Source organism: Pieris rapae, chromosome 15 (assembly GCF_905147795.1).
Source record: "Pieris rapae chromosome 15, ilPieRapa1.1, whole genome shotgun sequence".
NCBI classification, from domain to species: Eukaryota; Metazoa; Arthropoda; class Insecta; order Lepidoptera; family Pieridae; genus Pieris; species Pieris rapae.
This window is the reverse complement of record NC_059523.1, coordinates 2,905,301-2,930,644: the sequence shown is the minus strand read 5'-3', so window position 1 is coordinate 2,930,644 and position 25,344 is coordinate 2,905,301. Positions and strand designations below refer to the sequence as shown.

At 31.8% G+C, this 25,344-nt stretch overlaps 1 protein-coding gene across 5 annotated transcripts in view; it reads left to right on the top strand.

Moving 5' to 3' along the window:
• The window catches only part of LOC111000719 (mitogen-activated protein kinase-binding protein 1), a 61,825-nt gene that overhangs the window by 22,585 nt on the left and 13,896 nt on the right, over positions 1–25,344 (top strand). For 4 of the 5 annotated variants that reach the window (XM_022270274.2, XM_022270273.2, XM_022270272.2 and 1 more), the window contains exons 3-19: positions 9,706–9,797; positions 15,507–15,666; positions 16,772–16,840; positions 17,646–17,750; positions 18,213–18,323; positions 18,554–18,736; positions 18,850–19,010; positions 19,386–19,521; positions 19,757–19,921; positions 20,227–20,342; positions 20,772–20,982; positions 21,476–21,610; positions 22,078–22,188; positions 23,073–23,162; positions 23,806–23,936; positions 24,492–24,620; positions 25,122–25,241. In XM_022270274.2, coding sequence (XP_022125966.2) covers positions 9,706–9,797; positions 15,507–15,666; positions 16,772–16,840; positions 17,646–17,750; positions 18,213–18,323; positions 18,554–18,736; positions 18,850–19,010; positions 19,386–19,521; positions 19,757–19,921; positions 20,227–20,342; positions 20,772–20,982; positions 21,476–21,610; positions 22,078–22,188; positions 23,073–23,162; positions 23,806–23,936; positions 24,492–24,620; positions 25,122–25,241 — 2,225 coding nt within the window. Of the gene's footprint in view, positions 1–4,513; positions 4,824–9,705; positions 9,798–15,506; positions 15,667–16,771; positions 16,841–17,645; positions 17,751–18,212; positions 18,324–18,553; positions 18,737–18,849; positions 19,011–19,385; positions 19,522–19,756; positions 19,922–20,226; positions 20,343–20,771; positions 20,983–21,475; positions 21,611–22,077; positions 22,189–23,072; positions 23,163–23,805; positions 23,937–24,491; positions 24,621–25,121; positions 25,242–25,344 lie in introns of those variants that run through there. The other variant, XM_022270270.2, reaches the window with a different exon arrangement.

Here is a 25,344-nt window from a genome sequence, read left to right as displayed (position 1 = left end):
GACGTTTCCGCAAATCGAGTGTCGCTAGAAATGGAAAGTTACCGGTTTTTTATTGCATATGTCCGCATATGGAATCGTAATTATGTTTATGGCTGAATTAAGCTTTACCGTTATCTATTGTTGGATTTTTATGAATTTTCTAATAAATTTTCACTGACCTTTTTGATCCATCTTCGTATATTTAATTTTTGGCACTTGATTAGGTATAAGTCTAACATCAGACTCGCACTATCCATTGTAACAGACTTTATTCATATAGGTAAACAAGTACACTTATGAACGTCAAAAAAATTAAATTAATGGTAAATTTACATTTACTGCCAGTTCTCAAATCAAGGGCGTAGAAGGGAAGTCTTTTTAATCGCCAAATTTTTCTTTTCTTTTTATTTTTAAAAAATATATCTTAACAAATAATATTTTTAAAGCATTTGTCTGATAGATTAAAAAAAAATTATGATAAAATGTATTATAAAAATATAATTATAATAAATCGGTAAAACCAGTTTTAGCAGGTGATAGTAAAAGTTATCGTAATAGTGAATCGATTAATCGACTTTCTCTAGAATAATCGATATTTGCACGAATTGATGCATGATGTACATCACGATTGTTACAATTTTTATACCTGCTATCTCTCTAAATGTTTAAAAAGTAAAAATCTTTAGGAATAGTTTAACAAATACGGGGTCTACTATAGTTTAGAAAAAATGGGTTTTACTTGTGGTATGTAAATGTATCTTATTACCACAATGGCTCATTGTGCAGTATTGATAGCCACAATTGTAAAGGGCCTTAAAATTGGCCTTTGAATCTATCTGGGCTCGTATTACGAAATACACTATACGGTTTATTACATTGTATTCACAGTATTGGGTGTTAGGGATTCAGAAATGAGAACTCAAAAATGTTTTCAGAGTTATAAATCAGTGCGATCACGTACCCGTACCAACATACACAGAAAAGCGATAACGAAGTTAGACCAGTGACAGATATATATACAATTTTTCGACCATTATACTCTTCGGGCCGGCCAGTCAGGGATTCGACTGGAGGCCTTCCTCCATAGATTTATTAGTATATGATACGATATAATCATGACAAAAAGTTATTATGTCTTGATACGCGTAACAAGATTTATCACATCTCATACAAGACAATACAGGTATAAGTTATATAAATGAAAGTTGAAAGTGAGAGTTCTATTACAACTTACAAGTAAGGGCTAAAAGCCGCCTCGAGCGTTGCCTAAAAAATCCAGATATTATCTTAATCAGACAAAATCGATTATATAAATTCGAAATATAAGTAAGTACTTATATAAATTAGATACGTTTAAATATTTTTAGCTAAATATATATTTTCAGAAGAAACTTGGCGATAACTATCGTCATAATAACAAGAATTATATAAAAACCCGGTTTGTTATGAGTTAAAAAAATTTTTTTTTTTACATTTAAGTATTTATTAATATAAAAAAATTATAAGGAGTTAATAGTACTGTGGTGGCAATATATATAGCTTTCTATCCACAAGGATTTCTAATTAATATGCAACTTATTTACGTTTTAAAAATTTTGGCACTTTGACCAAGCCATTGCAAAACATTTTGTCCTACCCGCAGCAACAGAAACATTTCACGAAGCACATACCTAATGTATATTAAAAATAATAATGATATCGTTAAATCAAAACTGATATAGTTATCCAACAGACGGGACGACCTCACAAGGTCAGCCTGCACGTTTGAGGTCGCCCACACATCATTTACCAGTTCCTATATCTAACGAGTAGTGAAGGGTTAATAGTATTTATATTTAAATTTAAAGTAATCTTATAGAACGGGATTTTAACTGAGTATTCGAGCTTCTAAGGACCGAACTTTTATTTTCTTGTCTTGTAACCGTGAATACTGAATCTATTTAGATTCATGTTTTAGGCGGCATGGGTGTCTATGGGCTGCAATGACTGCCTTTTTTGGGCGTCCCGCAGGCTCATTTGACCTCCTATTATATAGATAAACATTTAAAAAAACTTTTATTTCGTGTTATATTATACTAATTTGCTTTATAAACATTAAATCATATTAACATTGAATTTTAAACTCAGTCGAATGCTTACCCATTATCGATACTTAGCACGTACATGAAATCAGGATAAATCAATCGGTGGCATCGACTTCTATAAAAATACCAGACCAGATGCCTAATTTTAAGTGCGGATATTATTCAATAAAAAATAAAATTATGAAGGTCGGCTACCAGTAAAAAAAAAATTCACGAAAGTATTTAATGGAAAGAGCGGATATAGTATGTGCCAGAGTCTAATACTTAACATAATTTAGCATATCAATCGTACCTATCCCGTTATCGATATGCACCTCTACAATTCTTACGCACATCACTACACCTCTTTTGTAAATGCGACCGAGACACACACATAAATATAATTTATGACCCAAGCCTTAGTTCATAATGTGTCGACTATAGGTGAATAAGAAAGAAGTCTGTTTTAAGGTTCATGGTAGAGTTTGTGATAAAGGTAATATGTGTCCATATAATAATTGTTACTATAACCAAATTACGGTGTAATTGCGGTGAAGGGACTAAAGAACTGAATGTTGCCACCCTCCAATTGATGACTTTCTCTTGAAATATTTCCTTTTAATTGGCAATGCTGCAACTTTCTACTCACTTTATGCATGATTAATGATAACTGATGATTGTGAAGTAGTGCCCTGTCCCGGCTTCGTACGGTTGGATATTTACTTGAAAAACTTTGATAAGATACTGAAGTGACTCTACTAGTAGCATTGTAATGGTGAAATATTTTTTCTATCGGTTCTATTGTGTCTGTTGTCTTCGTTACAATCTGTTGGTTTAAATGCTTTTCCAATTAGTAGTAGTACGTTCACTTTTACAGTATTAGTATTCGTGTAAATGTTTAGATGCAATAATACAGATGATTCAAATGGATTTTGAGTCTTGGACCCGGATACTAGGACGAGAATTTGAATAAAACCTTAGTGTAACTATCCAAGAACTGTCAAATTTTTTGATGCTTTAGGCGGATGAGGGTAAATTTTTATGAAACGTCACGAAGATGTGCAGCGTTTTTGTCGAGAGCTATTGAGAGAGAATGAGAAAGGGTGGACGTTGCATGATGCAAATAGCCATGGGGCGTGAGTAGAGAGCAAGTAAGAAAGACCCAGCGAGTAAGATAGAACGAACGTCGCATCACGCACAGTGCCATGTAGCGAGAGGTGGGAGATAGCTATAGTAAGAAAGATTAAGAGAGAGTAAGGGAGATCGAGACAAAATACACGCAATAGCGTGAATACATCAACCAATAGATTGATGTATTCGTTTAGTAGTTTATATTGGAACTTTAGATGGCAAGTCTGTCGCATAATATTTATATTATCATTAGCACACGTATATAGTGTGCAAACTGTGTGATTATCGATATACAATTACATGATCGTCTATTAGGGCTTTTACCTTAGTAATAATTAATTTACAAAGAAGTTTCAGTTATGTGTACTTTTTACGCAGGTATTTTTTTATTAATAGATTACGTCATTAAGACCGCGATCCAAACGTCAACCAATTCGAAAAATAAGCTATTACAAATGTTATATACTTTACAGTGGTATAATGTTATTACATATTTAATCGATCCTTTTTATATCGATTAAATTAATACTAACTTAATTGTTATTATTTATTTATTAACACTTCGTTACGTTTTACAGAAACACATATAAAAAAGCCGGTTTCATAAGTAATTAAACATTATTTATATTTAAACGAAATCATTATTTAGTAGCAGTAAAGTCTCGAATTAATTACATATTTGTATAAAAGGAATGCCTTTGATAGGTCCCTTATAGAGCCTTATCGTGCAGGTATTACACAAGGTTGAACAAATTTACGTTCATGTGATAAAAACGTGTTAATACGTTAGTTTTTGTCGCTACATCTACCGGTTTCGTGTGTTCGCTTCATTGAAAAAGTAATTAAATAAGGTTAATAGATATTATTTTCTACTGACTGGGTGTCATATTGATAAGACAGGTTATATGTAACGATTGCTACGTTAGAATTTATATCTAGCATTTCGATAATTTATATAATTAATGATTTAATTTATTTATATTTTTTTAGGTATAATCCTACAGCTAACATAAATTATATACAGCAAAAACAATAACACTAAACATATAGCTATGTAAGTTGGAGAACATAATACATACAAATGGGTTCAAACATTCATGAAAGGAAAAATTCAATAAAAAATTAGTGTGCTGTGTGAAGGTCTAGAAGTGGGTATGGGTGTGTATGTAGGGTGTGCTCATGATGCAGGTGTTTTAGAGCTATGGATGTTCTTAATACTTTTTAAACATATTCCGCAATAGCTTAGACAATTCAATAGTTTACTTTACTTACGTTTTAATTCGTTTGACATCATACCTTTTCTAAACCAATAATAAGTAAGGATTTGTATTATCAGCAATTACACGTTCCATCCGTTGCCATAGTAACGGGAAAGTGATTCTGTGACCGGAGTTGATATTGGAATGCAGTGATAGTGCACGAGTTGAAGTGACATTTAAATTCGATATTCAAAATTGACAGTGTCATTGTGTTATCGAGCTTGGCGCGTGATTTGTTAAGAAGAAATATTTGTCGCGTTAAGTGACAGTTGACCTTGTGTCAACGCAATTTTAATTGATATTGACGTTTTAAAATGAGAACATGGCGTTTATTGGACCGAGGAACAGTGCTCCAGTCATTAAGGACAGCATCCATACACCGGCGTATGAGGTGAGTTTAATATAAGTAATCAATGAGGAAATTATAGGAGAATTATGTTTTTGTTGAAATTTCACCGGATACAATTAGACGACTTGGAAATATGGGAGTTCTGGGTCAGGTATAGAAAACGTAATGTATCGTAAATTGTAGAGAATAGTTTGGTTATTATTTCTTATACGAGAGTTTATTTAAACGACCACGATTTAGCAAGGATACAGAAAAGCATGTTCAGAATCTTAGTGATGTTTATTTATAATTTGAATTATTTTGGACAACTTCGAAAAAATCTACTAAAATACCTAAAGTTTCGGGCCCAAGGAGGATTTAGAGTGACGTGCGTATGTCAAAAATGTATAGGGTTTTGGCATATGCTTACTCTTATTTATTTTTTATAGAACAAGAAAAGAAAATTCCCATCTGATGTTATTTGAAGTACGCCCGAGATATCGTCGAAACTTTTGTAATGTTATAAATGTTGAAATATTCATTTATATAAAGAGTGTGTGATAGGTAAGCTACGCCGTGTCTAAAGGTAGTTTGATAAACCCACACAAACAATGTTTATCGCCGACTATTACAGTAATCTTCTTGTTTGAAATGATATCATTTTTGTGACGACTTTATTGTTTAAATTGGAGTTTAAAAGTTGCTCTGAGTCAGTATTGAATCATACTAAAAATTACTTTTATTACGGTTTGATTTCCGGAAAAGTTTATAAAGGGAATGTTCTGAGAAACTCAACTATCTGCATATAAAAAGAACTGCGTTTTAATCAATTAAACAGAAGCATTTTAAAATATAGTATTAAATTCTCCTATGCTTGAGCAATTTTATGATATTTTGTATAGTAGATAGGCCTGAGATTAGGGCGTAAACTTTACCCCTAAGTGATAACGATGACCATACGATTTTTTACAAAATTTCATTTTAATTTGTTTGTGATTTGCCATTAAAAATTAATATCCTAGAACGTCAATCAAACTTCAAGAGCTGTAAAATCATTTGAGATATTTGCTCAATTTAGTATATGAACCTCCAATTTATAATAGAGATATTAGTATTGTAAGAATCTTTAGATGGCATGGCAATGTTAGTCGTGTCGGCAAGTAATCATTTAAAAAAATAATTACTCGCAACCACAAAGGCTAAATCACCAACCGGATTTTAACAGTTAATAAAACGAATAACTCATTATGACTATCAAAGTAATACCTATTAAGGTATAAGCCTTCATACGTTTCGCTTCAAAGCATTACTCGCAAATATGTTCTGTGGAACAACCTCTCAAATCTCACACATTCGTTCTTTAGAAATCGAATATGGCCATGCTCCTCAACAAACAATTGCATCACATCTGATGGAGTGCTTTACTCGTTAATCGTGACATGATATTATAGACTGGGATATTTTTTCGTAGGCGAACGTGTATCGGAATTGTGTCAGTGTGTGCTTGCACAACATATATATATGTTATTTCATAATAGAACGAGCTTTGAGATTTTTGATACGAGATTTGGTAAGGCATAGTATAGATATGTAAGAGTAGTATGTTGCGATTAGGGTCATATTAATTGTTATTTGCTATAGATATTTCGATGCGTTATGGATATAATGATATTAATTATACGTCGCAACAAACACGCACTTTTTTCAGTACATTTTTTATCGACTTTGCAATGAGGAAAGTTTGCGTATGCACTTTTAGTAGGACAATCATAATTATAAGCCTTTATTTATTTATAAAAATATGTAAGTATATGTATACAATTTATTATTCTAAGATGCGGCTCCTGTATCGAGAAACTTCCTCCGACTTATTTTTCAACCATATTTTAATTTTTGCCGTCATCATAATGATTTTCCCTTATCCTGTCGGCCCATCGCTCTTTTGGTCTGCCCTCGTTTCTTTGTTTCTTTGTTTCTTTCTGAACATCTGTTACTGTATAACGGGCTACGTGGTCTGCCCGTCTTGTTGTAGTAGTAGAAGAGTTGTAGGGCATGTTTGATAAGTAGGTATATTTTATTTTTGTATGTTAGTTCCAGCTTAGTTTAATTCCAAGAATACTTCTTTCTATCGCAAGCTGGCTTTTAGTAGGATGATACTAAATTAAAAGAAACAAAATATGTATTGTTTTAATTTGTTTTTCTAATACTTGTAAGATAATTTAAAATGAAAGTTTGTTTACTTTTTCCGTGGTGAATCGGTTTGAATTTTCATTTCACACGAATGTTATTCAGCAGTAACGGTATACTTAGTAGAGTAATAAAAACTGGTAGTCTCACAATAATGTCACTATTATAAAAACATTGTTGATTTTGGACGTGTTTCTGTGGGAACAATGTTTGTTTATGGGCGACTAGTTTGTCTGTGACTGGTTGACAAGTACAAAAACTGCATACAAATTACACGAAAATTAGGATAAGTGAATTTCATTTCTATATAAAAACTCCTTTCTATCAAATTGAGATGTACATATTTTGTTATAAGCTAAGTTGGTGACCAAAAAATATATTTTGTTTTCGCTGCCATGCGACCCAAAATGTTGCCTCCGAAAAGCTTCCGGTCAGCTTTGAAAAGTTGTATTTATTTCCTAAATCAACGTAGCTCTTAATAGTTAAAGACTACCAGTATTTTTGCCTTTTAAATTTCTTTATAAAATAAAAATAACAATTATTATTATGTTTTTAAAACATATACTTATCGTCAAAACCTATTTAACTTGCTTTGTAGTGCCTGTTTACAATCAAGGGCGTATAAGTAGACCAGTCGAATAACAAATCAGAAAATACCTAAAGAAGAATAATACAATCTTCATTGAGAAGACGCCTTCGCAAGGACGACAAAACCGGTTCACAGCCTTGACTTGGCATCGTAATAAAAAATTTATAATCTTGTTATATTACTTACGTTTTAACACAAATGTTTTTTAATGGATTGTTGATCAATGCTTTTAATTAAACACAATTATAGGACTACTAACTAACTACTACTACTAACATATTCGATGACAAATGTAACTAGATTATAAATAATATTGTATTTATTATTCTATATAAGTTGTGAATCAAAATGTATGCATGTTTTGTAGTGACAAAAGTCTTTTATAGTCTTAAGGTCGGTTGAAGGAATGTTAATCTGTAGAATTTCTTGTATATTTTTTTTAAATAGTTATGTGTTTGAGTTTTTAATTAAATTAATAAGCTATGTATTTATATAAATGTAAAGTTAGGATATACATATATGAATAGAGTGGGAAGTATATTTTATGATGTGAAAGTGTACCGTCATATTATGTTAAAACGGGTTTCCCTCTTTTGTTTTTGATATGCATTTATAACTCAGATTACTTTGCGTATTTAGTTACTTAAGTGTTTTATGCTAGTTAAATAACAATAAATGATGTCAAAGAGAAAAGTAGTAGTATGTTAAGTACTATAACGACGTAAAATTTAAAATTATAGGATTTATATCTATATGGTCAATTAGATTGATTTATAAAAATATTTTTGAAAAAAGAAAAATAGGCCATAGGATCTTTCAACGATTCTAATAACTTTGAGCTTTCTTAAACAAAAAACAAATTTTTTTTCTTTTTTTTTACCGATGGTGGTGATGATAACTTACGCTCATTAAATATATTATGTTCAATATAAGTTCGTCAGCCCACCGTGTAAGAGGGCGACCTCTCTTTCTTTTTCCTGGTGGTCCTTTTCACTTTCCAAATATTACTTTCTTTGCTAAGTTAGTGTAATATGGTTTCCTAATGTCAAACAAAGACAAAGGCATATAATACACGAAGGTTATTACATATAAATAATAATGATTTAAACGAGTTTTTATGTACAATAGGATATTCCACTTAATAATGAGTCTAACAAAAAAAATACCTTTGTATGATTTATAGAGCGCGTTGGAGATGTGAACACAATATTCGAATTCTTCATGAATCTAACAGAATATACACTGCTTATACCAGAGCTTGATATAGTCGGGAGTGGGTTGATCAATTTAAAAAAAAAAAATTGTTAGACGCCTATCGAGTACCTATTCCGTTTTGTTAAGAAAAAATAATACTAATGAAAACTAAAATTTGAAGTGAAATATTTTTATTGTATTTGATTTTTTCTTACACTTCTGGTATCCATAATGATTGTCATGTATTTTAGTAGTTTCATAGCATATAGAATGTGGTCAACTTTAATCAATAAACAAAAGATTACCTGTTGTTGGTAAAGTTTTTGAGACTTTGACTTTTGTATATACTATATAGTTTTGACTAACTTGAAACATAGAAATTTGGTATGTAAATGTATTTGGATTATATATCAAATTTTACTTTTGTAAATGGTGATACGATTCAGAAATACTTTTTTCTAAAAATAATGCCAAGAAGTAACGAATATAATAAACGTTATAATTAACATATATACATATATATAATAATAATAATAATAATAATAATAATTATTATTATTATTATTATAATAAACGTTATAATTAACATATATACATATATATGTTAATTATAACGTAGGGTAAATATATAATACTCATGTGAGTATTATATAAAATAAACGAAGCACCGAACAAAGACATTTCTCTTCCTTTCTTATTGATTTTTTTTAGATAGAAACGAGTAGGTGATTACATATATACTTGATAAAACAATCTGAGCTTACGCTGAGAATCAACGCTTATGTTATGGGTAACATGCGCAGTCTATAGCTTAAATTATCTATACCATTTGAATAAGATGACTATGTAATATAATATAGCTTAAATTAACTATACCATTTGAATAAGATGACTATGTAATATTAAAATAAATTATATATTATTTCTTAATTATGCTTCAAGGTTAAAAATTATTAATGTTGTGTTTGTTCACAGATCAAGTTGGAGACTGTGTTTGGCTTGACAGTGAGCAGTAATGCGGCTCTGGACTGCGATCCAAATTCTGAACTAGTCGCATATCCAGCTGGGTAAGTTTATAATCAATCAATCAATCAATAATTCTACGGCAGTACAATGGTCGTAAATATCGCCGTGTGGCAGAAGATAATTTACAAATTATCCAATCTCAATTTGGATAACTTACAAATTATCCAATCTCATTTTCTACCCTAAAACGACTTCGATTTTGTACTCCAATAATATAGAATGCTCAAATACTACCTTATGGTATCATTGTGCGACTGTTATCCCTGAGGTCCTAGGATCTACCCAGCTATCGTATGGTATCGTGTAGTCGTATCGATTGAATATAAAAAAAAACCTTTGTTATAGTTTATTTTTAGGCGAGATAAACTTTGATAGTAGGTACTTATGTAAAGAAAGAGGCTTTTTAATTGTATTGTGAGCATTCAACGAACTATAAACGAATAGTTCATAGGTCAGTGGGTCAGACCTTGGTTGAGATTGAAATGCGATCCGATTTCCACTCAAATTGTTTTAATCCAATCATTTTGCGACTGCAATGCGGTTTAAATATTATATAGGGCTTTCAATATTACATTTTTCGAAAGAATTTTACAACAATTAGTACAGATATTAGTCGGGGGATGTTATTACGTATAGGTGTATAAGAATATGATTTTATTTATTTATTTATTTATTTAGTAATCCTACAGCTAACACAAATTAGATATAATTACAATTCAGTGTATTTGACACTGAAAATATAGCCAAAGATGGAATACATTTATTAATTAATTTCTTATGCTATAGACTCAGATCTAACCGATGGCTAATATCTGAGGCCGTCGTTACCTTGCCATATCCAGATCTGAGAAAATCTAAAAAAATGAGTTTTTGTCCGCACGAAGTTTGCGACATTTATTTACAAAAGCTAGCAAAGCTTGGCACACATATACATTTTTACATAAGAATAATAAAATACAAGATAAATACTAAAGAAAATTGAATTCAAAGTGTGATGGTAGCAACTATGGATATACCTGACGTTTATCAGAATTCCCAATCTGGATATCGGTGAGTTTTGGCCACAACGCGTTCGTCTGAAAGTTTGTATCTAGAACGAATAGTTATTTACCGATATGAAGTTCGAAGTTGCATACAAAAAGGTAGGGTACCTTGTCGCTATTGAAAGTTACAAAGTAAGAGCACAGCGTGTAACTATCTTTTAAAACTTAGCCGTATACAACGAAAATTCACTTATTATCTCCGAAAATCTCCGTAAAATGATAAATAATCTTAAATTTTGTGTCCGCAATTTAGTCGGTAATGACATCATATAAATCTTCTGTAGTTTGAAATTTAAGTTTATTGAATGTTCCAGTGAATTCGAGAATTTGTTGAATTTTTTTTTATGCTTGAAATTTTTTCACTTAATACCATTAGCATAAAGGGACAATCCGTTGATTTAAATAACTATATATTTTTAAAAAGCCTTATGATAATTTTGTATTGATTTTAAATTTGGCACCAACCTACTTGTCATCAATGTCAATGAATTATGCAAACTGACGCAACATAACCATGTCTGTCTGTTCGTTTCCGTCGCCTTATTTATATGTAGATGGTGAACACGTACCCAGAACGATCTGCCGTTGCTTGCGAAGGCAAGTTTTATAAAATCAATGGTTCACAACTTTCTTTATTTGGCTCTTTTTCAAAATTGTTTCACCGACAAAGTTTAAATATTCTTAGGTCAAAGTTTAAATATCTTCAATTTCTTGAAGAATTTATATATGAAAAAATATCGTTAAAGTTAGTTTGACCGATATAAGTTGCGCGTAAAAGATTTTATTATCGTGTTTGTTATGTCAGAATTATTCCTTAGATTTAAAAGATTTGTTAAAACCCAAGTGAACTAGAAAAGTCGCGGCATCATGAAACATAATTATATTTATATCATATGTATATATATACATGTTGTCAATTACATGCATTACGAATCTAAAGTACGGTTCTAAATTCAAATTTTGTTTCAATGGTATGTAGTATTAGGGTTTCATTTCATATACGAACAAATATGTTGCGTATAGTGTATAAACATTGCGGAATGTTTATACACTAATACGTTCATTAGCTATATAATATTTTGAGTAAATGAAATTGGTGGTCATTCATGAAAGGTGCGTACCAATTTCAAAAAGGCTGGCAGTGCACTTGCGTTCCTTCTGGCAGCGTGTCTATGAGTAAGTGTCACGTCATATAATATTTATGTTCAATTTTTATATTGTAATGTAATGAAGTGTTAATAAATAAACCCTTAACTGCAATACATATCACTTGCAATACGATTCCGCAGAATGAGATTTACACCGCGCGATGCAAATATAGCGAAATTAGCGATGTAGATATTGAGAGAACAACATCGGACATATAAATGTCTTGACCAGTCTTATCGCTTGGACTTGAAAGAGTACAGGCCGCTGGACTTACTTAGATATTGATCGTGTACACACCTAGAACACACCCAATTTTGGGTTCGTCCCCCTATGCTTGGAAACCAGACGAATGGTAACTATGAGGGGTAACAAGTAACGCACAAAGAAGTATGATTTTATATTGATTGATACACTTATATTACTAACAAATATAGAAACATTGCATTTTAATAAAACAAAGACATATAAAAAGTATATACCAAAAAGTAAATAGTCACACATATTCTCTATTATATTTTACTAGGGTAGGTATGGCATGGCAATTCTTTTTACATTTGGTTTTGTAATTTCTATACAAGCAGCTAATTAAATAAATACAAATTAATATTTCTATAGTCTAAAAAAGGATTATTTGATAGCTGTTCTAAGTTTACGGCATAGCAATTAGGACTGGAGCTAGAATCAGGCGTTAGCTTATTTGCATTAAAATACTTCATCATATTCATATTGTAAGTGGATCTTCGTTTATTGTATCGGTAATTTCAAGTTGTCTTCTATGAAATTACCGCAATATTTTCACGAACTGTGTCAACGTTAGCGGTTTGCAATGAAAGTTATACAATTATTATATTAGGTTTCGTGGCGTTAGAACTGTAAGATGCAATTTTGTCTATTGATTCTGACATAGATATCTTCAGCAACGATCTCCTGCTGTTTATTTATTAGTTTCCGCTAAACATATGTGATTTAACTATTACTTCTATAAGCAATCTCTCTGACAAATATGTATAAGATCAGTGATAGTAGTCGCAATTTCATTGCATTCATACATAAGACATATATTTGATGTAGTATTTGTATAGCCGGCATTACACCACAAGTAATTGTGAAACATATACAGAAAGCGGAGGCTCAGACATAGAAGGATGTAACGCCATTGGTTTTTTGTTACCATTCGTATATGGAGCAGGCTCCATATACATACACGATATCTGTATACGTAGATACAATTCTAATATTTCCATTGCAATATTAAAATCCCTAATTTTCGGACTCGGTAAAACAGGTTAGCTGTAATTTGAACCCTAAAACAATGTCGCGTGAGGTTATTGAACTCGCCATGGCTAGTCGCTTCCTAGAGTGAGTCATGGGTTAGTGTTTTTAATCATAGACAAACAATATTTATGGGTAGATTTTTCGGTCACCATTTGGGTCACAAATTCATAAATTTGGGTCACAAGAGATAATGATGTTTATTTAAAAAAAAAACACTTAAATAATAAAAAAGGCGGCAACTTTCTTGCGAGCCTTCTGGCAATGTGTTTTCAAGGGCGGCGATGTCACTTATAATAAATACGACTATTTAAAGAAAACACTTTTTCAACGGATTGAAGCTATGTATTATTATAAACTTGTAATTATTTAACATAATTCATTCATTCACATAACATTCCAGCGATCTCTTTCAGGCAATCATTATTTAATATACATATAGTAGATCAATTAAATATTGATTCCAATTTTATCCTTCAAATTACTCGTGATTGCTTAAAGCTTTTCCCATTTTTAGGTCCCTGGAAGAGATCTGTTGTAAAGGTTAAGAGGTTTAGTAGTCATTCATTAATATTAATATGAGGCATAGTATTAAAGGAAATTATTTGATTGATAATTTTAGCATATACCTAAGAATATCAATCAAAATCAAAAAAAGGTTTTTAAATAATTAGAAGCATTCGATATTATATAATTTCGTTGGAAAAAAGGTACTTAAATAATATTTAAAAAAAATAGAAAGACACGAACCTTAAAGATGAATAAAACCATATGAAACAGGACAAACTATTAGAATGTTGTAATGGTCAGCTCAAACGCCATAACAGCGGTTATTTCTACGTATTTAGAATATATTATAATGTCTCACAGTCACGCCTGAATGTTAACTATGGGTTTATGAGAATGGATATTACCACGATGGTAAGCGACGCGATTTAATTATTATAATATGTTTAAAAAAACAGTCTAAAATTATACCGAAACATTATTTTTGTTCACATTATAGCAGCTAATAACCAATACGATAGTTGTGTAACTTAATTACCGTTGAGTGTTAGGTAATAAAAAAAGGCCTTCCTGATGTCGTAGGTTTGATCCCCGGCTCTGCAACAATGGATTTTCTTTCTATGTGCGCATTTAACATTCGCTCGAACGGTTAAGGAAAGCATCGTGGGGAAAACCGGCTTTTGACGGGTACAGGAGGCTTAGCATCTGCCTATTAGATTTAAGAGATACAGAAATGAGACGAGATCTTAAAAAAAGTGATAGCGTCTTTTTTTTTAAACTAAACATTAAGTTTGACTTATATAATAAGTTTTTAAACAAAACAGTTGCAATATTCAAATCAAGTTATATATAATATACGATATAACTTGTGACATTACAATACTTGAGATGCTTGCTAAGTTTACGTAACAAAAACGCTTTCGCTCATAGATCCGCCTATTACTGTCTACAAATACATCTTATTCGTATGTATGACAGTTTCGAACGTCCTTTCTCACGGCCGCATACCATCGTCAATATTTGCTTAACAGTTTTCTTGTTTGTGTTAAACTGCCTATGAAGTGATAAGAAACAATGGTGAGATATCTGAGGCGCCCAAATTATAGCACTTACGTTAAATGTAATTTCTTTACTCTATGGAATGATATGTAGTCATTAACTGATTCAATTTCTCTTTTCATTACAGCGTTTAGAGTATTTGATAGAAAGACGAAGGCGAGTTAAATCCGTGTAAATAGACAGAATTCTCTATAAAAATAAGTGCGATATGATTTTTTTATTTATAAAACAATTATAATCATGTCTTGTCTAGTCTTTTATGATTATGCTCGAAGTATATGTAGCAAAAATATACAATAATGTCGTAGAGTGTTCGAGTGATTAATATTTTGTCTTAAATACTTTATTACATATTAATGAGTAGTGTTGGCCTTTAGCTTCAGCGTGCGACTCTTATCCACCAATGGACTTTCTGTGTGCGAATTTTACATTCGCTCAAACGGTGAAGGAAAACATCGTCAGGAAATCGGCATGCCATAGACCCTAAAAGTCAACGGCGTGTTCAGGCTCAGTAGGCTGATCACCCGCCTCTTCGATTTACAAATGATCATATACAGAAATCTGAGAGCTCAAAAAATGTACTGCCATTGATTGATTGATTTTTTTTATTACATAATACATGATGCTAAATGTTTATAAGAAAACACTTGTTTTGCGACTGGCGACAGTTACACAACATATATATTGTATTCACTGCTAACGATTTCCTATCAATTCCAGATGCACAGTAGTCCTCTACAATGTACGCAAGAACAGGCAGGCTCACGTTTTAAACGCCTCACGTAAGAGTGTCACGTGTGTTGCCTTTTCACCCGATGGACGGTACCTCGCGACGGGGGAGTGCGGCCATGCACCGGCAGTACGAGTTTGGGACTTACAGGTTAAAAGCTATTTTATAGAGCTGCGAACGGAAACTAATAGCTGAAGTTTGGATATCGAAAGAATTTTTGGCATTGGTCCAGTAGGGTTTGAGTATTTTCGTTCGTACGTACAGAAATTGTTTTTTTTTTTTACTTATATTATCACGCCAGTATCCGAAGGGCCTATCACTTGTTATGGTCCTAATATATCTCTCTCGCTTCACCCACATTCATAAAATTCACAATGCATGCTCATCACATCATACAAATCATTGCTCTTTATAATATACAATTATCTTATTAGGACCTACCCGGTCGCCAAACTCCAAAAAAGTACATTGTTTCTTTCCATTTTTTGTCATCGTTTCTTAAAGTAGGGCAAATGGAAAAAATATATAGTGGAGTTGAGTAGTTTATGTATCGATTTGGGAAAGTCAATACATGATTTAAATAACTTCGTTCAATAGAAAAAAAACCAAGTAATCCTTTTAAGAGAGTAAATTTACAAAATTACATTAATTGAATGTTTTACGTAACTAATTGTTTTTACGGGCCGGCAACTCCTTAGTGGGCCTTAAACATTCTTGTTTCGTTTAGTGTTTAATGTATGCCTTCTTTACTATTCTCATCGTTCGTCTTCATAAGGCCGCATTCTGTAGCGCCTGTCTCGAATATGTGAGTCCAATAATTAAATTTACAAAGGGTATATAATCAATTTCTGAGATGAGTGACAGCTAAAATAAGAAAAATAACGATTCAGTAGGAAAATCTTTGTGTGATAAACTCTTTATGAAATGTTTAGTTTGATTGTTCTGCATTTACGAAATATTACCTAAATAACTACGTAACTTTTTTTGTAATATCAGATAAATTTTTGGCTTAATATTTAAATAATAAAGCGTTTACAAACGTTATTTAAACTTTTAAATAATTTCAGTTTTTCTTGAATTATATTATGCGTTTTAATTTTCCCCATTCTACTCTATTTCTGAAATAAATAAAAAAATCTAATCTAAACTAGTCTAAATATAAAGCGGTCAGCTCTCATTGTGCGCTGTCTTTTAATGGTTAAGAATATATGAATACATATACTTTAATTAGTTTAAAACAATTGTAATATTACAGGATCCCATGGCGTCGGGTGCGGTACAAATAGCTGAATTTCCGGGTCACACGCATGGAGTCAATTGTGTTGTAAGTAATTGGTTAATATTGTCCTAATAAATTCATAATGCATATATGGAATTCATTATATGATTATCTAATTATAATAATTAGAAAGTCCTATTCCTTACATATAGTTGCGTTAAGGCGTATAAAGGAAACGATTTTTCTTTGTATATTTTTGTAATAAAAAAAAATTCTTAAAGGTTTTGAAAATCCGTTTGTTTTGTGTACATTGAGATGTAGAAGCGGTTGATTTTTATTTGCGTCATGATAAACATGACTTGGTTTAAAAAAATATATTAAATATATGGGTCCAATTCATTAGTGTGAAAGAAATAAAAAAAAAAACAATTATATGATTAAAGCACACATAAAAAAAGAAAAACAATAGCTTTAGAAAAAGGGGCCAACTCAGTTTCAGTTGCTGCAATTTCAGTGGATCCATACTATCTTGGAATGACAGCTAAATAAAACAAAAATGCACAATTGTAATAAGAAACAAATATTTAAAAAACCAAGGAAACAAAATCTGAAGCAAACTAAAACATGAGACAATTCAACTTCCCAACCCAGCCGTCTGACATGCGAAAGATAACTTTTACATTTTATCTTGAAAGGCGTCTTGGATGTCGCAGATGGCAGGTTGTGCCAGCATTTAGTTGCATTGTTATGATATATTAACATAAAATAGACGTTTGCCCCTTGTTCTATAAAAAAAATTAAACGTGCTTACTACTAAAAATCTATTCTTAAAGAACTTTCCTTAATTTTGATCGGGTTATTGTAGTCTTTTATTTTATAAATTAATCGAAATTTTCTTCTTTATTTTCAGGCATTCTCAACGTCTTCCAAGTATCTGGTATCAGTTGGTTCGCAGCATGACATGATAGTGAATGTTTGGGATTGGAGAGCGAACCTCAAATTAGCTAGTAATAAGGTAATGTTCCTTAGTGATTACAATATACAAGATTGTGGTAATCATTACACCTAAAAATAAAACACCTTTTTACTATAATTTTATGAAGTGCTATACAAATGCTTTTAAATTTATTTCTTACTTTCGATCCACGGCTGTGTACCAATGAACATATTGTTTATATTTGTGTTAAAAGTTAAAAAAAAAGGAAAACATCGTGAAGAAATCTAAAGGGCGTGCCTTAGACCGAAAAGTTGAAGACGTGTGTATAGCACAGCAGGCTAATAAAACCATTTGTCTATTAGACTGAGAAATCTGAGGCCCAGACTTATAACGCCACTGTTTTTTTTCTCTTACCTTTAAGTACTTAGAAAACATTAATATGTTATATGCTAAAGGTTAATATGGTGTTTACTCGGGACATATATGTGTACAAAATGTAATTTATTGTATTTATATAATCTTTTATTATATTTTTGACAGGTGTCATCACGAGTAAAGGCGGTCAGTTTCTCAGAACAAGGGAATTATTTCGTGACAGTTGGCTTTAGACATGTCAAATTTTGGTTCCTCGAGTACTCCAGGAGTGCTAAGGTAAGAAGCTTATGTTATTATCATCAGGTCATATCGAAATTTCGTTCATGGGTTTAAATATTTTTATGTTAATTTATTAAAAAAAAAAATTAAATTATTATTTATTACTATGAATAGCTGTAATAGCGCTCTCGATATAGAATAAACTATATTATTTAAAATGAATATAACGATTTTTTTATTTTATAATTTATATGTAATCATATAAATAAAATATGTTAAAATTCCAGTTCAAAGAACCAGTTCCTCTCATGGGTCGGTCTGCCATTCTCGGAGAGCAGAAGGACAATGAGTTTTGTGACGTCGTTTGTGGGAGAGGAGAAGCGGCAGATAGCACATATGCCATTACGAGGAGTGGTCTCCTATGTGAATTCAACAGCCGGAGACTGCTTGACAAATGGGTGGAATTGAGGGTAGGTACAAAATATATTTCAAAGTAAAGTGGAATTAAGTAATTTTTAATGTGTTACGATAATTTAACACATAAATACGTTAATACGTTTAAATATTGAATTGGTTTTTTCAGACAACGAGTGCAAACTGTATGGCGATAGGAGCAAATTATATATTTGTTGGGTGTGCGGAGGGCATTGTTAGGTGTTTTGCCCCGGATTCCCTAAAATACGTCACAACTTTACCCCGGACTCATTATTTAGGGGTTGATGTATCACAGGGTGTCAATATCAAGTATGTATAAATTTGTGTTTACCTTGTTTTTTGCCGAATAAAAAATATTGCTTATTAATATTGCTTAATATTGCTTATATTGCTTTGATATCTTATCTCTTCCAAGTTGCTCTTACAGTTGAAGTGATTACGTTTTATTAGGGAGCCTTCCCTTTTCAGTACACTATGTGATAGAACTTACGTGGTTGTTGTTATAAAAGGAATATCTTACTATTATATTATATAATGACTGTCCACTATAATAAAAAAAAAACAATTTTTTTGTGTTTTCATATCCTAATGAAATGTTTCCAGCAATGCTTCTATTACAAAATAAAGTTTTAATATTTGGTCTCTGAATATGGTTTTGTTAATTTATTTTATTATAATCTTCAGCCATATGTTCAGCCAGCCAGCAAACGCAAAGTATCCCGACGCAGTAGCATTGACATATGATGAGAGGAACCACAAACTAACATGTGTGTACAACGACCACAGTTTATATGTATGGGATGTACGGGATATTAAACGGGTATGTATCCATTTTTTTATTTTATTTGTGTAGCCTGAATTGTTTAGATTCATGAATTAAATTGTATAATTATAGAAATCGGTCCAGGATTTAAATTAGTGACATATGTTACTTTAACCTCAATTGCTTGTATAAAGATCCCGAACCCGATATTTTGGTCCTTCGAGACGGATTTTCCGTATCAGACGAATCTAATATCAGTCTTACATATCATATATTTTTGTTTAATAATTAGGTAGGCAAATCCCACTCAGCACTATACCACTCGGCATGCATTTGGGGTGTAGACATGGTGGGGATGGGTGGTCCCTTACCTCCAGGGACATTCCTGACGTGTTCCAGCGACGACACAGTGAGACTATGGCATTTGAAACCGGAACCACCGAATATTTATAGTAATGTAAGTTTTCAAACGTGTTTTATATTGTTAGAGGAAAATGTAAACCCTTTAATTTAATATTGACTATAAAGTAATAACAAAGTAATCATGTGACCTCAGCCTTGGTTTTTTAGATGTTTAACTCTTAATTGTATTACAAACTAGTAAAACGATAACATTTAATAAGTAGGGCAACGAGCGGCCTGATTGATTTTAAGCGATCACTTTCAGGCAATATATTATGTAGACACAAATCTTGTTTCATTTTCAGTGTGTTATAAATACTCATTTGCCATATTATATTAATTGAATATTTTTTTTTACAGGAATTAAACAAAGTATTATATATAGACCCAGAATTGAAGTTCCTTAAGGATGTAGATCTTACAGCCACCAGCGATCGGGATAAATCGAAGACCTATGATGACAAGATTGGAGTCAGGTAAATGTCACAATTTTAAATATTTTTTAATACATAGCAGAGAGGCAAGGGGCAAATATAAAGGGAGAGAAATTAGCAAATAATTAATGGCAACATTGCAATAGACTGATCAAAATCTGTATAAATAAAACTGAAACGCAAAATTATGTCGAACTATTTTATTTTTAAATTTTTTTTTTTGATAGACCTACCGGAAATGATGGGGCATATGACCGGGTATAATGGCGCTAGGATGAGGAGTTAAATTTTAACCGCTTTATAGTAGAAAGCAACACAGAATTGTTATTACCATAGCATGTTCCATATGTTGGTTTTTAGCAACTGGTACTTGTAGTCCAGTTTTTAGAGACAAAAGTCAAGTACCAAAAAATAAGGTTGACCTAACTGTAATACTAATCTTTCTCTAAAATGTCTTAATATACATTTTAGATGTGTACGAGTATCCCCTTGCGGGCGTCACTTAGCAGCAGGGGACAGGGCTGGCAACATTTGGATCCATAATGTGAATGGAAATGGAACACCGGCGCATACATTAGAGGCACATGACGCTGAAGTCCTTTGTCTGGAGTATTCCGAACGACCAAGATTGCTGGCTTCGGCCTCGCGGGATCGGCTTATACATGTTTTCTTAGTAGATAAGGTGAGATTTATATTATATATACTGGTCAGATATTTTATCATTTAGATTTCGAACCAATTTGTGATTGTTGAACCAAAATATAATTTTGTAAAAAAAATAATAAATTACTAAGGGAGCGTTCATGTATTACGTCACGAAATTATCGGAAAGTCGAAAATAATATTAACAATAACGCAAAATTTAATCCCCGCCCCGCATCGTAACGTGTTACCCCAAAAAATTAAAAAATTTACTAGTTAGGACCAATTTAAACTGAATTAAAGAAGACAAAATATTGATAGTCACATCAACAACAACATCAACAAATAAAGAAAAAATAAAAGAGATAAACTTAAAAACAAAAATAATGAAATCATGTTCAAGGTAAAATGTTAGATTGGTGATCCAGAAATCACTTCCAACAATACTTACACTTACCCCATTATATTCGTGTATGAATTTTCTCTTTAAATTTATATTTATTAAGATTATTATATTAAACGCATTTTTACAGGGCTACCAAATCCTCCAAACCTTAGACGAACATTCCTCTTCAATAACAGCAGTTAGATTTCTTAGTTCTGGCGGTGGCCTGCAGATGGCGTCTTGTGGCGCGGATAAGACTATCCTGTTTAGACAATTGAGTACGGTAAGTACAACACATATTCATGTACATTTTATTGTTTCTGATCTATTTGTTTTAATTAATTGCCAAATTCATAGGTATATTCTAAAAATGTATGGAGAGTATATAAATATTGTGATTTTATTTTTGAGAAACTCTTGATTACAGACAATCAATATTCTTTAATGAGCTTGCTGATATTTATGTTAACATCAAATGGCAAACAATAAATATATAATGTACATTACCAACCAAAAACTAAACTACAAATTAAATAAACAATAACTAGAACGTTTTGCCTAGTTTCATCAATTCTTGGAACTTTCAATCGGTTAATAGAAATGCTGCTTGAATAGTGGGAAAATAAGTTCGCATATTGTATGTTTGTATAATTTCTAAATTAACAGTTATTTATTTAGATATTTAATTCCTAATTATTATGAGATGATAAGACATCAATCTGTGAGATGAAACAAATATGTTGATTCCAGATGCCAGATGGGAGTTACCAATTCGCTCGTGGACAAAACGTATCAGGCCGCACTACGTTGTACGACATGGAAGTGGACGCTGGAGGAAGGCATATACTCACTGCTTGTCAGGTACATTATGGTGTTAATGTATTTTCTTTATTATATTAGGTTTGGCTTATTGTTTTTTATTCCTTTTGGCACAAGTTGACCAAGTTTTTTGATTTAACATAGAAATTTGAATCCTACCACTAACAATCTCAGCTGTATGTAATATGTATTTATCTATTTATGTAAAAATAAATTGCGGTTTGTTTGTCACACTCAAACTCAAGATTGGCTGGGCCGATTAGGCTAATTGAATTTGAAATGTTTGTGGATTTAGAAAAGGAATTTGGAGAAGGTTTAAACTGTGAAAAAGATATTTCATAGAATAACAGTCAAAGAAAAATGTTAAAATCGACGACTGAGTTTTCCAATAAAACTGTTCTTTGCCGGGAATAAAAATGTATTTTGCCTTTTTGGAAATAAAGACAATTGTCACTGTAGTATCAGGTCAAATTTCTTCGGTCTGTTTTTTTAGTATTTGCTTATTATACAATTTTTGTGTTAAGTTTTGTCACATTTGTATGTAGGTGATATGAAGTTCACCGAGTCATCTAGTTATTTATAAAAAATGAACTTGTTAGGATGTCACATGATTATAGTCGATTGCCCAGAAATGTTTTAAAAATTGGTCCCGATAGCTAAATTTATAATATAAATTTCGCGTCATTCGAAGTATGACCCGAATATAGAAAAAAAATTATAAAATATGTTTTATATCCAATTTAACAACATAATTTACTTCAATTATGTTATACAGGGCAAATGAAGATTCGTGGTATAATTGCGATAATATCTCTTTAATTTGTTTGGTAGTGATAACATTACACATGTAACGCGCAATATATAGGATGCATATCATTTATATATTTTATAACTTTAAGTAAATAAAAATTATTATTATATTCCAGGATCGTAATGTCAGAGTGTATAGCGCGTCTCACGGACGTCATACGAAGACATTCAGAGGAACAACCGCTGAAGATGGAACATTGATCAAGGTAAAATATCTAATATTTATGGACTCTAATTATATAATTAGACTACGCCATAGATTTACCTCCAGATAAGTCCGGGGCGTGGCACGTAGCATATGACGTAAAACTAATGGTTCAATTTACGGCAAAACAATTGTTTCGTGTTGTACAAAATGGCGACTTAGGCCCCTAACTCACCGGGATACCATTGCGACGTCTCTAACTACATATCCAAACAATTTGTATTGAAATGTATGGCAGTTAACTCACTGGGCAAAGGTTCCAGAAAGGTAAAAAAGGAAAGAAGAACATTTCAGAAAGGTTAGGTTAGTCCTGGCTGCGCTTCCCAATTAACAGCCATACATTTAAATACAAATTGTTTGTGTACGTAGCTAGCGACGTCGCCGCATCTCGGTAAGTAAGCGGCCTAATTCGTCTTAAAATTATAATGAAAGTACGTAGAAATATTTTGTTTTTTTTTTAAATTTAAGCAATTTGACCTAGTTCTTCTGGTCATACTGTAATTATTTGGTGCATTAAATTAATTTTTTTAATGTTTTTATCTAGAATAGTTGGTGTGGGATTTTGGAATTCTATCGTATAAGTAATTACTGTTAAGATAGAAAAATGTAGTGAAATAAATAAATAAATAAATTTTTGTCGCCAGGTGGCATTGGACAGTAGCGGTATCTATCTTGCAACGTCTAGTACGGATAAAATACTCAGTGTGTACGATTACTACTCAGGCGAATGTATGGCTACTATGTATGGACACTCGGAGATTGTTACAGGTCTTAGGTGAGCTATTGGTTTTGATACTAACTTTTTTCTAATGTCCTTCTACTAGCAATAAATGCTGTTTAGTTTCATTACTTCTGACCTAATTTCTGGTGCTTTTTTTGATATGAAAAAATACAAAACATTTATTTAGTTTGCTTACACAGAAAGAAAAAAGAAAAACCCAACTCTGCTCTTAGTTACCAAGAAAATCAGTAAATGGTGATCATTTACTGATTTTCTTGGACAAATATTATTAACATTTGCTTTGATCTTATGCAACTCAAACTCACGAGTTGCAGGGCGTCATTATTAAAATATTACATTTTTATTTAATGGCAACAAAAAAGTCACCCCTGTCCTGTATTGCTGGTATATAATTCAAATTCAAAGTCATTTATTCATTTAGGTGACACAATGTACGTGTAATGTATGTGTAATGTTGCTTCTAATTTTAAATTTACTGCCAGTTAATGGCAAGCAATACAATTGATATATAAATCACATATATATGTATATATATTAGTGTCAACATATTTATAATTTAGTCTTGTAAATACATTATGATATTTTCAGATTTACTCCCGACTGCCAGCACTTAATATCGGCGAGTGGGGATGGATGTATATTCGTTTGGCGAGTTCCACATGACATGGTTGTCACTATGCGGGCGAGATTGGCGCAACAGGCAATTCGACAGGGCAGGTTAGTTTAAGGAAAATAAAATATTATATGTAAATGTATATTAGATGCTTGAACTAAGAAGCCAGATCTATGATTACTTGAAAAGTGGAAAAAAAAACTTAGTACAATTTTTCTTTGGTTTATTCAACTTTAAGAATAACACACACAATTTCACAGGTTACAATCTCGTCTAGAGCGCTGTTAAATATGTTAAAACTTATACAAAGAAAAAGGCTATTTAAACTAGATTAAGGGTTGGATGACGTTCTTAAATAGACCCCTATGTTTAATTTCATTGCGAGAATTTCCACGCCTTTTTCCAGCGTAATCTGTTGCTATCTCGGAGTATTACTTAAATTATACATAATATAATTTCGTCATATAAAGGCTCAAAATTAAGAAAATAAGAAAGTCTTAAACGCTTGCAATAAGAAGTGTTAGAAATTTTCTATCGCATTTCCACATAACATTCTAAGCGAAGCACTTCTTTATAGTTATCACATTAAAACACGGTATTTACAGAAAAGCGCCATCTAACGGTATGTCAGGTTTGGAAAGCGAAACCGACTCCCATTTGGGTTCACCGCCCAGGGAACTGACTGCTGACGATAAATTTGCTGCACCCGTCGTACCCGACTATACGTAAGTTTTATTTTTAATATATTTTGCTTCTAAACAGTCTTTAAAACGATTTTTAGTATTGATCAATATGTTCTTATTTTGATTCTATATAAAGTAATGTTTT